Here is a 12,978-nt window from a genome sequence, read left to right on the forward strand (position 1 = left end):
GGAACCAATAGGAGCATCATGTTAGACTCCCAGAATCCTCCTCACCTCTCCGGTCAGGTCTGTGTTTTATTAATAGAGATGAGAGTGATGTCATGTGACCTCCCAGAATCCTGCTCACCTCTCCGGTCAGGTCTGTGTTTTATTAATAGAGGAGAGTGATGTCATGTGACCTCCCATAACCCTCCTCACCTCTCCGGTCAGGTCTGTGTGATGTCATGTGACCTCCCAGAATCCCCCTCACCTCTCCGGTCTTGTCTGTGTTTTATTAATAGAGATGAGTGATGTCATGTGACCTCCCAGAATCCTTCTCACCTCTCCGGTCAGGTCTGTGTTTTATTAATAGAGGAGAGTGATGTCATGTGACCTCCCAGAATCCTCCTCACCTCTCCGGTCAGGTCTGTGTGATGTCATGTGACCTCCCAGAATCCCCCTCACCTTTCCGGTCTTGTCTGTGTTTTATTAATAGAGATGAGTGATGTCATGTGACCTCCCAGAATCCTCCTCACCTCACCTCTCCGGTCAGGTCTATGTTTTATTAATAGTGATAAGAGTGACATCATGTGATCTCCCAGAATCCTCCTCACCTCTCCGGTCAGGTCTGTGTTTTATTAATAGAGATAAGAGTGATGTCATGTGGCCTCCCAGAATCCTCCTCACCTCTCCGGTCAGGTCTGTGTTTTATTAATAGAGATGAGTGATGTCATGTGACCTCCCAGGATCCTCACCTCTCCGGTCAGCAGGTAGATGATCTCCAGGGTGAGGTTTAGTATCCTCTCAATCATGTGACTCCGGTCCTCCTCCATCCTGATTGATGTGGTCATGTGATCTATACAGGTTTCTTTATAAACAGATAGCAGAGATTTTTTTTAGCTCTACTGATTGTACAATATTAGGATGGGGATGTATTGGGGTTAATAGGAAAGTTGATGTTACATACAAAATTTCCTGGCTCTGTACTATTACTTTTGGTGTGATTATGCTCAAAGCAAAACGAAATATGTTGGGGCTTGTGGCTTAATGCACAAGTAGCTGTGAGGTCAGTGTGATGTCATAGGATATGATGACTTTGGATGGTGGGACATTGGGAGGAGTAGCTGTGAGGTCCATGTTGGGATAGTAGGATATCATAGTATGTGCTAACTCAGAATCAAGAGACACTGGGAGGAAGAGCTTTGAAGGGTTCCTCTGCAAACCAAATCACCATGACCTGGATAAACGAGATCCTTCAAAGATACTGTACATAGGCTTGGCTTGAAGAAAGGGCTTGGATAAGCTATGCAATGTCTTAAACATTTAGGCCATGGTACATCAAGTAGTAATTGGTCACATTCAACTGGGCTTGTCCTGTAATGCTGAAGATGTTTTGTATCTTATCCAAGCCACGTCTTCAGTTGGAGAAGCTAAGAAATATCTTCTACATTACAGAACAAGTCCAGTTGAATGTAACTAGCTACTAATAGATGTACAATGACCTGGATAAAAGAGAACCTTTAGAACCACACAGGTTCGGACTCAAGAAATGGCTCGGAGAAGATATGGAACATCTTCAACATTCAGGTCATAGTATATCCAGTAGTAGTTGGTCGCATTCAACTGGGCTTGTCCTGTAATGTTGAAGATGTTTCTTGTCTAAGCCACTTCTACAGGCCAAGTGTGTGTGTGTGTGTTTATCCAGGTCATGGTACACCTTTGTTTGTTACATTCAACTGGACTTGTTCTCTAATGTTGAAGATGCGTTGTAGTGTCTCCAACTTAGGAAATGACTTGGATAAACGACAAAATATCTTCAACATTGCAGGACCAGTCTAGTTGAATGTGACCAACTACTACTAGATATACCATGACCTGAATGTTGAAGATGTTTTATATCTTCTCTAAGCCATTTCTTCAGACTCAACCTGTGTGGTTCTGAAGGTTCTCATTTATCAAGGTCATCGTACATCTATTAGTAGCTAGTTACATTCAACTGGACTTGCCCTGTAATGTAGAAGATATAGCTTCTTCAACTGAAGACGTAGCTTGGACAAGATACAAAACATCTTCAACATTACAGGGTAAGCCTAGTTGAATGTGACCAATTACAACTTGGTGTACCATGGCCTAAATGTTAAAGACATTGCATAGCTTCTCCAAGCCATTTCTTCAGGCCAAGCCTATGTGTCTTTGAAGGATCTCATTTATCCAGAAGCTACGAAATATCTTTAACATTACAGAACAAGTTGAATGTGACCAACTACTACTTGATGTACCATGTCCTAAATGTTGAAGACATTTCAGAGCTTCTCCATGCCCTTTCTTCAGGCCAAGCCTATGTGTCTGAAGGATCTCATTTATTTAGAAACTGCAAAATATCTTGAACATCACAGAACAAGGTGAATGTGACCAACTACTACTTGATGTACCATGTCCTAAATGTTGAAGACATTTCAGAGCTTCTCCATGCCCTTTCTTCAGGCCAAGCCTATGTGTCTTCAACTGAAGACGTAGTTGGGACAAGATACAAAACATCTTCAACATTAGAGGGCAAACCTAGTTGGTGTACCATGGCCTAAATGTTTAAGACATTGCATAGCTTCTCCAAACCATTTTTTCAGGCCAAGCCTATGTGTCTTTGAAGGATCTCTTTTATCCAGAAGCTAAGAAATTACTAAACATTACAGAACAAGTTGAATGTGACCAACTACTACTTGATGTACCATGTCCTAAATGTTGAAGACATTTCAGAGCTTCTCCATGCCTTTTCTTCAGAACAAGTCTATGTGTCTGAAGGATCTCATTTATCCAGAAGCTACAAAATATCTTGAACATCACAGAACAAGTTGAATGTGACCAACTACTACTTGACGTATCATGTCCTAAATGTTGAAGACATTTCAGAGTTTCTTCAGGCCAATGTGTCTCTGAAGGTTCTCATTTATCCAGGTCATGGTACCAACTACTACTAGATGTACCATGATCTGGATAACAAGAACCTTCATGGACATAAAACCAAGACATAGGCAGTAAAATCTGCAACCTATACGCGCTACACAAAAAAGCTTCACAACACGTTAGCATTCTAACATAAAATTGTGCAAACCCAACACGTTATCACACGAGTAGTGACCTTCAAGTAATTCATATAATTCTACACACGATATCTATGTGAATTTCCTTAGCGTCGGCTGGTGATGGAAGTCACCATATGTTAATATAATATTTTATTACCTTCTCTGTTGCCAGTTCCAGCAATGTCTCCTCTCTACTTCCTCCCGACTCACCTCTCTCCGGGAAATTTTTATTTATACCTGACATCACTTCCTGTCTATGTTCCAGCAGTTCCTCTCTGTGTGTTCCACTTTAAATAAGGGTGGTCGCCATCTTTTGGTGAATATGAGAACGGCATCCCTCATTAACTCTTACCGGTCTGACCGATGGCTTGTTTGCCGTACATGCTGCGTGCTTTTAGTCACACACTAGTTAGACCGGCCATTCACAACCAGGGTACCATGGAACCCTAGGGTTCCTCCAGACGTTTCTAGGGGTGCTTTGAGCTGTGGCTGATTGACCTCTCGTTCGATGGTGCCAGGGCCGGTGCTAGACTATTTTGTGCCCTAGGCAAGACCAGCTACTTGCGAAAAAAAAAATGTATAAAAATTTTTAAAAACAGTAGAAAATATTAAATCAACATAACATGAAACTGCTAAATTTCTATTAATAAGTGCCATAAGATGCCACCAGCACCAATATTAAGGACAAAATCGGTGTCATGGATGGACTGTATCTGTGGCTGGCAGTGGCCGAGTGATAGATGCTGTGAGTGGAGGAGAATGGATCCACACTCTGACAGATCCCAGGATGGCATTCCCCAGGCAATGGGGGGGAGGTAAAACACTGTGACAGCAGGCAGCTGAATTGAGCGAACCCACACAGTGACAGATCGGACACAACACACCGCCACCAACACTGACACAGATCAGCAGGCACTAGAAGAGCAGGCTGCGGGGTCGTGATGATGTCATCACTCACTGACATATTCCCCATGTGATGGATAGTCGGCCAGCCGGGTCACACTCACACAGACACGAGACATCAGAGTCAAACATTACCTTTGTCTACAGGTGCAGCTCCGCCTCCACTGATGAATGGGAAGAGAAGGGCTGGAACGACACAGTGATCAGCAGCCGCCATCCGGCTTGCAGTAAGGGACTGAGTCTGAGAGGAACACTGGAAGGAGCAACTGCTCAGCTGCTACACTGGCCCCAGACACCTGGCATCTTCCTGTCCTTCTTCTTCCCCCTCTGCCGCCCCTCCCCTCAACTGAAGGATCATTCATGACGTGGTGGTGTCCCACACAGAGAGAATGCTGGCCTGTGCATCCTAGGCGGCTGCCTAGTTTGCCTAGTGGAAGCACTGGCCCTGGATGGTGCCTTCACAATTCTGAGGCCAATGCCACTTGGTAATGTCAGCGGCATGGCACAAATGGTCTTTTTAGCTATCTGTAAGGGGGGGGGGCATTCTGAATACGATGTAAGGAGGGGCATCTTTCCACTGACCCACCATGAAATGAATTAGCAGGGGTTGCCTGAGACCTGAACATTTTTCAAGGGTTCCTCTAAGGTAAAAGGGTTGAGAAAGGATAGGTAGAACAGAGGTACCCAAACCTTCTAAACAAAGGGCAAGTTTACTGTCCTTCAGGATTTCGGAGGGCCGGACTGTGAGCAGTGGGACATATTGTCCATAAATGAAGGAGGAGATGGAGGCCATACAAAGAATTATGGGTATATAGATAGTGAGGGCCATGATTCAACACTTAGAATGAGAGGATATATTGTCCATAAATGAGGTAGGAGATGGAGGCCATGCAAAGCATTATGGGTATACAGATAGTGAGGGCCATGATTCAACACTTAGAATGGGAGGACATATTGTCCATAAATGAAGGAGGAGATGGAGGCCATGCAAAGAATTATGGGTATATAGATATTGAAGGCCATATTTCAACACTTAGAAAGAGAGGACATTTTGTTCATAAATGAAGGAGGAGATGGGTACCATGCAAGGCATTATGGGTATATAGAAGAGGGCCACTATTCAACACTTAGAACAGGAGGACATATTGTCCACAAATGAAGGAGATGGAGGCCATGCAAAGCATTATGGGTATATAGAAGAGGGCCACTATTCAACACTTAGAACAGGAGGACATATTGTCCACAAATGAAGAAGATGGAGGCCATGCAAAGCATTATGGGTATAGAGATAGTCAGGGCCATGATTCAACACTTAGACCGGGAGGACATATTGTCCATAAATGAAGTAGGAGATGGGTACCATGCAAGGCATTATGGGTATATAGAAGAGGGCCACTATTCAACACTCAGAACGGGAGGACATCTTGTCCATAAATGAAGGAGGAGATGGAGGCCATGCAAGGCATTATGGGTATATAGATAGTGAGGGCCATGATTCAATACTTAGAATGGGAGGACATATTGTCCACAAATGAGAAGTCATCAACTCATCCTCAGGTAAACGTTCTACAGAATTTATTTCTGTAACACAAAAGTATAAAAGACTAAAATTCCAAACAACGTGGCTTCCTTGTAGTATTAGAAAAGAACATAAAGGAAAAAAAATCGAGAATCCAGGTACTTTGTAATACCCCGACTTACAAATATTGTATCGATTTCAAGTATATACATTATTGTATCTGCATATGTTTAATAGTAAAACATAAACTCTGTCAATACATTTTTTTTTTTAGGCAACTATGAAATGTTACATTGGAAAACGTCTTATTTACCAAGTGCAGACAGCAGGTGGCCCTTTCCAAACAAATTAAACGGTCTCACGGCTCTGGGGTGTAGTCTGATCTCCCCTGCTCTTCAGCCTTTTGGCAATATTTAGCTCCTCCCTGTCCGCCATCTCTCACTTGGAAGCTTCTGCTGACCTGTGTTTGCGCATTGGACGCCGTCTGGTCTGTGAACAATACGGACGAGCGATTCCATGGACAAGCTGCTCTTTTCATCCGTAGCGTTAGGCGATCTGCTTCGATGAACCCATTCGTGACGGCTGTGGGTGGCAGGACGGGTGGCCTCTAAGACCCAGATGCCACCACCATAGGCATCCATAGGTAACCGCCATTCTGTGTTGAGCGTGCTCCCAGCGGTCATGGAGAGTTCGCGGTCGCTGTTTACGATTGGTTGCTTCTGATCATGTGACAACCGAAAAAGCCGATCACATGATCAGGAAGCCTGCCTCTTCCTCCCTCTTAAAGGGTCACCAGTCTGGGGCAAAGGGTCAAAGAGAAACATGGCGCTGGTCTTGGGCAAGGGATCAAAGAGAAACATGGCGCTGACCTCTAGGAAAAAAGATACTTACCAGCCCATGGAGTCCGGCGCCATATTCCAGCGGGTTCCTCCAAGGGCTACGTCTTGATTTTCATGAGCCGGCTGTCATTTCCTGATATCCAATAGCCACGCCCTACTGCGCATGCGTGAGACACGTCAGTGCGGGAAGACTGGTCCTGTAGACCAGGAAAAGGAAAAGTCGGTCGCACTACTATCATCACCTTCATTGGAGAATCTTCAATAAACTGACGATCATAGACACTGCAGACTGGAATGCAGAAGAAACTGACGCATTTCGTTCTGTGATCCCCTCTGCTGTGCTTCCTGTCTTCACAGGAAAAGGAAAAAAATTGGTTGGTTGAACTCCTGAAATAACCTTCATTGTAGAATCTTCAATGAACTGACTGACTATCTCATAGACACAACAAAGGGGATTGCAGAACAAAACTAACGCGTTTCGTTCTGTGATCCCCTCTGCTGTGCTTCCTGTCTTCACAGGAAAAGGAAACTAATTGGTCGCCGCACTTCTAAAACCACCTTCATTGTAGTATCTTTAATGAACTGATTATATCATAGACACAGCAAGGGAGAATGCAGAACAACTAACGCGTTTTGTTTTGTTATTCCCTCTGCTGTGCTTCCTGTCTTCACAGGAAAAGGGAAAAAAGTAGTCGGCCGCACTACTACCATCCCCTTCATTGTAGAATCTTCAATGAACTGACAAGATCATAGACACAGCAGAGGGGAACAAAGACAAACTTATTTTGTGCGAAATGCGTTAGTTTTGTTCCATGTTTCCCTCTGCTGTGTCTACGATCTTGTCAGTTCATTGAAGATTCTCCAATGAAGGTGGTTTTAGAAGTGCGACCGACCATTTTTTTTCTTTTCCTGTGAAGACAGGAAGCACAGCAGAAGGGAATCACAGAACGAAACGCGTCTGCAGTGTCTATGATATTGTCAGTTCATTAAAGATTCTACAATGAAGGTGATGAAAGTAGTGCGACCGACTTTTCTTTTTCCTTGTCTACAGGACCAGTCTTCCCGCACTGACGTGTCTCACGCATGCGCAGTAGGGCGCGGCTATTGGATATCAGGAAGTGACAGCCGCCTCCTGAAAACCATTTTTTTCCTTTTCCTGTGAAGACCGGAAGCACAGAGAGGGGATCACGGAACGAAACGCGTTGGATTGTTCTGCGTTCTCCCTTGCTGTGTCTATGATATAATTAGTTCATTAAAGATGCTACAATGAAGGTGGTTTTAGAAATGCGACCGACCATTTTTTCCCTTTTCCTGTGAAGACCAGAAGCACAGAACGAAACGTGTTTGTTCTGCGTTCTCCCTTGCTGTGTCTATGATGTAGTCAGTTCATTGAAGATTCTACAATGAAGGTTATTTCAGAAGTTCGACCAACCAATTTTTTTTCCTTTTCCTGTGAAAAAGCACAGAGAGGGGGATCACAGAACGAAATGCGTTAGTTTTGTTCTGTGTTCCACTCTGCTGTGTCTATGATGTAGTCAGTTCATGGAACATTCTACAATGAAGGTGATGGTAGAAGTGCGACTGACCAATTTTTTTCATTTTCCTGTGAAGACAGGAAGCAAAGAGAGGGGGTCACAGAACAAGACGCGTTAGTTGTTCTGCAATCTCCCTTGCTGTGTCTATGATGTAGTCAGTTCATTGAAGATTCTACAATGAAGGTGATGGTAGAAGTGTGACTGACCAATTGTTTTCCTTTTCCTGTGAAGACAGGAAGCACAGCAAAGGGAAACACAGAACGAAACGCGTTGGTTTGTTCTGCATTCTCCCTTGCTGTGTCTATGATATAGTCAGCTCATCACAGAATGAAACGCGTTGGCTTGTTCTGCGTTCTCCCTTGCTGTGTCTATGATGTAGTCAGTTCATGGAACATTCTACAATGAAGGTGATGTAAGAAGTGCAACTGACCAATTTATTTCCATTTCCTGTGAAAACAGGAAGCACAGCAGAGGGGATCACAGAATGAAACGCGTTAGTGGTTCTGCGATCCACTCTGCTGTGTCTATGATAAAGTCAGTTCATTGAACAGTCTACGAAGAAGGTGATGGTAGAAGTGCGACTGACCAATTTTTTTCCTTTTCCTGTGAAGACAGGAAGCACAGAGAGGGGATCACAGAACGAAACGCGTTAGCTGTTCTGCATTCTCCCTTTTCTGTGTCTAGGATATAGTCAGTTCATGGACCATTCTACAATGAAGGTGATTTCAGAAGTGTGACCAACCAATTGTTTTCTTTTCCTGTGAAGACAGGAAGCACAGCAGAGGGGATCACAGAACGAAACGCGTTGCACTGTTCTGCGTTCTCCCTTGCTGTGTCTATGATGTAGTCAGTTCATTGAAAATTCTACATTGAAGGTTTTTTTCAAAAGTGCGACCGACCATTTTTTGTTTCCTTTTCCTGTGAAGACAGGAAGCACAGCAGAGAAAAAGAGAACGAAACGCGTTAGTTGGTTCTGCATTCTCCCCTTGTTGTGCCTATGATATAGTCAGTACATTGAAGATCCTACAATGAAGGTGATTTTAGAAGTGCAATTTCCTTTTCCTGTGAAGACAGGAAGCACAGCAGAGGGGAACACAGAACGAAACGCATTAGTTTGGCTGGAAGTACGTGTGAGAAACTTTTCAGGCAACACTGCAGGAATCCTCCAGTCATGCTCCGCCCCCTTTTCTAGAAAAAATAATTAAAGGGAACCTTATTAACATCAAACTATTTAAGGAACTCCGCCCTCTTTATAAAGTGCTCGTCCACAAACGTCGAACATTTCCCGTAATCAGAGCACTGATATGTCTTTCTGCTGTACAATACATTTCCCGCACATTAATACACCACGAGGGTCTCGTGGGACGTTTGGTGTCTGGAGAGATCAGATTTTTTCATAAAACGTTTCCCACACTTGGAGCACACATGTGGCTTTTCCCCCGTGTGGGACCTCTGATGTACGGCGAGGTCCGATTTATACACATAAGTTTTCCCGCACTCGGGGCAGGAGTACGGCTTATCACCCGTGTGATATATTTGATGTCTGAGCAGCTGCGATTTCCGCGGGTAACACTGCCCGCACTCGGGGCAGGAATACGGCTTCTCCCCCGTGTGGCACCGCTGATGCCTGGAAAGGTGGGACTTCTGCGAAAAACATTTCCCGCACTCGGGACACAAGAACGGCTTTTCCCCCGTGTGGGATCTGTGGTGTCGGATGAGATCTTGCTTCCGTACGAAACATTTCCCGCACTCTGAACAGGAAAACGGCTTCTCTTCCATGTGGGATCTCTCATGTTCGGCCAGCTCTGACTTATTTAGAAAACATTTCCTGCACAGCGGACAGGCGTGAAGATTATCATCCGCGTGAGATCTCTCGTGCACAGCAAGATTATATTCATGTTCGAAGCATTTTCCGCACTGCAAACACTGGTGCAACCTCTCACCCGTGTGAGATCTCTGGTGTCTATCGAAGTCGTGCCTCTTGACAAAACATTTCCCGCACGCAGAACAGGAATACCACCCATCTTCTTGGTGAGATCTTCTATGGACCTGAAGACTGGATTTTAGACTATAATGCTGCCCGCAATCGGTCCAGGAGAACATCTTATCAGTACCAAGGGTGGGCGGGGGTTGGGTTCCTATTAAGATCGGAGGTGACCCATCTGCACTGTCAGGCAACGGGTTTCCCGCAAGGAGGTCTTCTTCAGGACGATACAATGTAGAGTCCACATCTTCTTTCCAACCTGGAGACCATGAAAGACCACCCACTGAGGTTCTCCTGACGTCCCATCCATGTCCTAGAGAAATCAAAAGATGATTGTTAGACATGGGTGGATGATCTTGGCTAAAAATCACAGTTACATACAGTGAAGGTAATGCGTATTTGCTCCCCTGCTGATGTTGAATGTTCGCCCACTCACAAAGAAATGATCGGTCTAAAAATCGAATGTTCGGTGTATTGTAACACAGAGAGACAGAATAGGAACAACAAATTCAGCAGAAATGCATGTCTAACAAATGATGACTGATCTGTATATTCATGAGGGGAATAAGGATTTGATCCCCTTCACAAAACATGACTTAGTACTTGGTGGCAAATCCCTTGTTGGCAATCACAGAGGTCAGACGTTTCCTGGAGTTGGCCCCCAGGTTTGCACACATCTCAGGAGGGATTTTGGCCCACTCCTCTTGGCAGATCCTCTCCAAGTCATTAAGGTTTGGTGGCTGACGTTTGGCAACTCGAACTTTCAGCTCCCTCCACAGATTTTCAGTCGGATGAAGGTCTGGAGACTGGCTAGGCCACTCCAGGACCTTAATGTGCTTCTTCTTGAGCCCCTCCTTTGTTGCCTTGGCCGTGTGTTTTGGGTCATTGTCAGGCTGGAACACCCATCCACGACCCATTTTCAATGCCCTGGCTGAGGGAAGAAGGTTCTCACCCAAGATTTGATGGTACATTGCCCCGTCCATCGTCCCTTTGATGCGATGCAGTTGTCCTGTCCCCTTAGCAGAAAAACACCCCCAAAGCAGAATGTTTCCACCACGTTTCGCAGTTGGGATGGTGTTCTTGGGGTCATAGGCAGCATTCCTCCTCTTCCAAACACGGCGAGTTGAGTTGATGCCAAACAGCTGGATTTTGGTCTCATCTGACTACAACACTTCCAACCAGTCCTTCTCTGCATCATTCAGATGTTCAGTGGCAAACTTCAGACGGTCCTGGACATGTGCTTTCTTGAGCAGAGGGACCTTGCGGGCACTGCAGGATTTCAGTCCTTGTCGGCGTAGTGTGTTACCAATTGTTTTCTTGGTGACTGTGGTCCCAGCTGCCTGGAGATCATTGACAAGATCCTCACGTGTAGTTCTGGGATGATTCCTCACTGTTCTCATGATCATTGACACTCCACGAGGTGAGATCTTGCATGGTGCACCAGACCTAGGGAGACTGACACTTGTTTTGTGTTTCTTCCATTTGTGAATGATTGCACCAACTGTTGTCACCTTCTCACCAAGCTGCTTGGCCATAGTTTGGTAGCCCAATCCAGCCTTGTGTAGGTCTACAATCTTGTCCCTGACATCCTTGGACAGCTCTTTGGTCTTTGCCATGGTGGAGAGTTTGGAATCTGATGGTTTGATTGCTCCTGTGGACAGGTGTCTTTTATACAGGTAACAAAATGAGATTAGCAGCACTCCCTTTAAGAGACTGTTTCTAATCTCAGCTTGTTGCCTGTATGAAAGACACCTGGTAGCCAAAAAAGTGAGACATTCATTGATGTTTCTGCTGTCAGTGGGGTTCCCGGCTGTCAGCTGAATGTCAAAAGAATTGTTGGCATTGCTCAACAATTACAAAATTTTTTTCAAAATGATGTGGAGTCCCCCCTCCCATCCATACAAAGCCCTTCGGATCTGGTATGGATTTTGAGATGAATCCCATGCCAAAATTTTTTTTTAAAAATGGCGTGGGGAACCCGCACGTCGAAATTAAAAAAAAAAAATGGTGTGGGCCCCCCCCCCCAAAATCCATACCAGACCCTTATCCAAGCATGCAGCCCAGTAGGTAAGGAACCATACCAGGCCACATGCTTTCAACTTTGGGGCTCCCCCCCCCCAAAGCACCTTGTCTCCATGGCCAGTGGTTGTGGGGGTCTGCGGTTGGGGGGCCTATCGGAATATGACAGCCCCCTTTAATAAGGGGGACCCCAGATCCTGCCCCCCAAGTGTGAATGATTATGGGGTACATGGTGTAGCATAAAAAAGACAGGAGACAGTCTCTGACAAGTCCTTTTTTAAAAACCAAACCCCCCCTCCTAAAAAAGTCCCCCGAAGTAGATCCAACGTCAATCACGATGCCCACCACCACCGACCCGAAAAAATAGAAAATAAAACACACCTCTCGCGCCGCCGGCTCCCGCTGCCTGACATCTGTGCCGGGATGACAGTTCTTAACCATTTCCATACCGGGCACTTTTACCCCCTTCCCTCCCAGGCCATTTTTCAGGTTTCAGCGCTCTCCCACTTTGAATGACAATTGCACGGTCATACAACATTGTACCCAAACTAAAATTTTATCATTTTCTTCACACAACTAGAGCTTTCTTTTGGTGGTATTTAATCACCGCTGGGGTTTTTAATTTTTGCTAAATTAACAAAAAAAGACCGAACATTTTTTTTAAAAAACACGTTTTTCTTTGTTTCTGTTATAAAAGTTTGCAAATAAATAATTGTTCTTCATAAATTTAGACCAAGATGTATTCTGCTACATGTCTTTGGTGAAAATAACCCAAATTAGGATGTATTTTTTAGTTTGTAGGAAAGTTATCGAGTTCACAAACTATGGTATAGATCTGAATATTGATCAATCCTGAAGTACTGACGGCCAATCTAATTTCTTGAGGTCCAAGAATGTCAGGACAGTACAGATATCCCCCAAATTTCAGGATGGTACAGATATCCCCCAAATGTCAGGACGGTACAGATATCCCCCAAATGTCAGGACAGTACAGATATCCCCCAAATGTCTGCACGGTACAGATATCCCCCGAATGTCAGGACGGTACAGATATCCCCCAAATGTCAGGACGGTACAGATATCCCCCAAATGTCAGGACAGTACAGATATCCCCCAAATGTCAGCACAG

At 44.8% G+C, this 12,978-nt stretch overlaps 3 protein-coding genes across 6 annotated transcripts in view; 1 reads left to right on the forward strand and 2 right to left on the reverse strand.

Moving 5' to 3' along the window:
• The window catches only part of LOC149440463 (uncharacterized), a 28,895-nt gene extending 25,494 nt beyond the window's left edge, over window positions 1–3,401 (reverse strand). For 2 of the 4 annotated variants that reach the window (XR_016307596.1, XM_089658521.1), the window contains exons 1-2: window positions 3,208–3,388; window positions 726–838 (exon numbers count right to left, since the gene is read on the reverse strand). Coding sequence is in view for 3 of the 4 variants with exons in the window: in XM_089658521.1 (XP_089514647.1) it covers window positions 726–821 (96 nt within the window). In the remaining variant the exon portion in view is untranslated. Of the gene's footprint in view, window positions 1–725; window positions 839–3,207 lie in introns of all 4 variants that reach the window. The other 2 variants (XM_089658522.1, XM_089658525.1) reach the window with 2 other exon arrangements.
• LOC149440459 (uncharacterized) overlaps window positions 1–12,978 on the forward strand; it is a 200,408-nt gene that overhangs the window by 57,199 nt on the left and 130,231 nt on the right. The gene's annotated exons all lie outside the window — the stretch shown is intronic.
• Window positions 1–12,978, reverse strand: part of LOC149440461 (uncharacterized) — a 60,714-nt gene that overhangs the window by 43,419 nt on the left and 4,317 nt on the right. The window lies entirely within an intron of this gene.

This window comes from Staurois parvus, unplaced genomic scaffold, assembly GCF_062004578.1.
Source record: "Staurois parvus isolate SC_StPar_1 unplaced genomic scaffold, SC_StPar_1.0 ptg001079l, whole genome shotgun sequence".
Lineage (NCBI taxonomy): Eukaryota > Metazoa > Chordata > Amphibia > Anura > Ranidae > Staurois > Staurois parvus.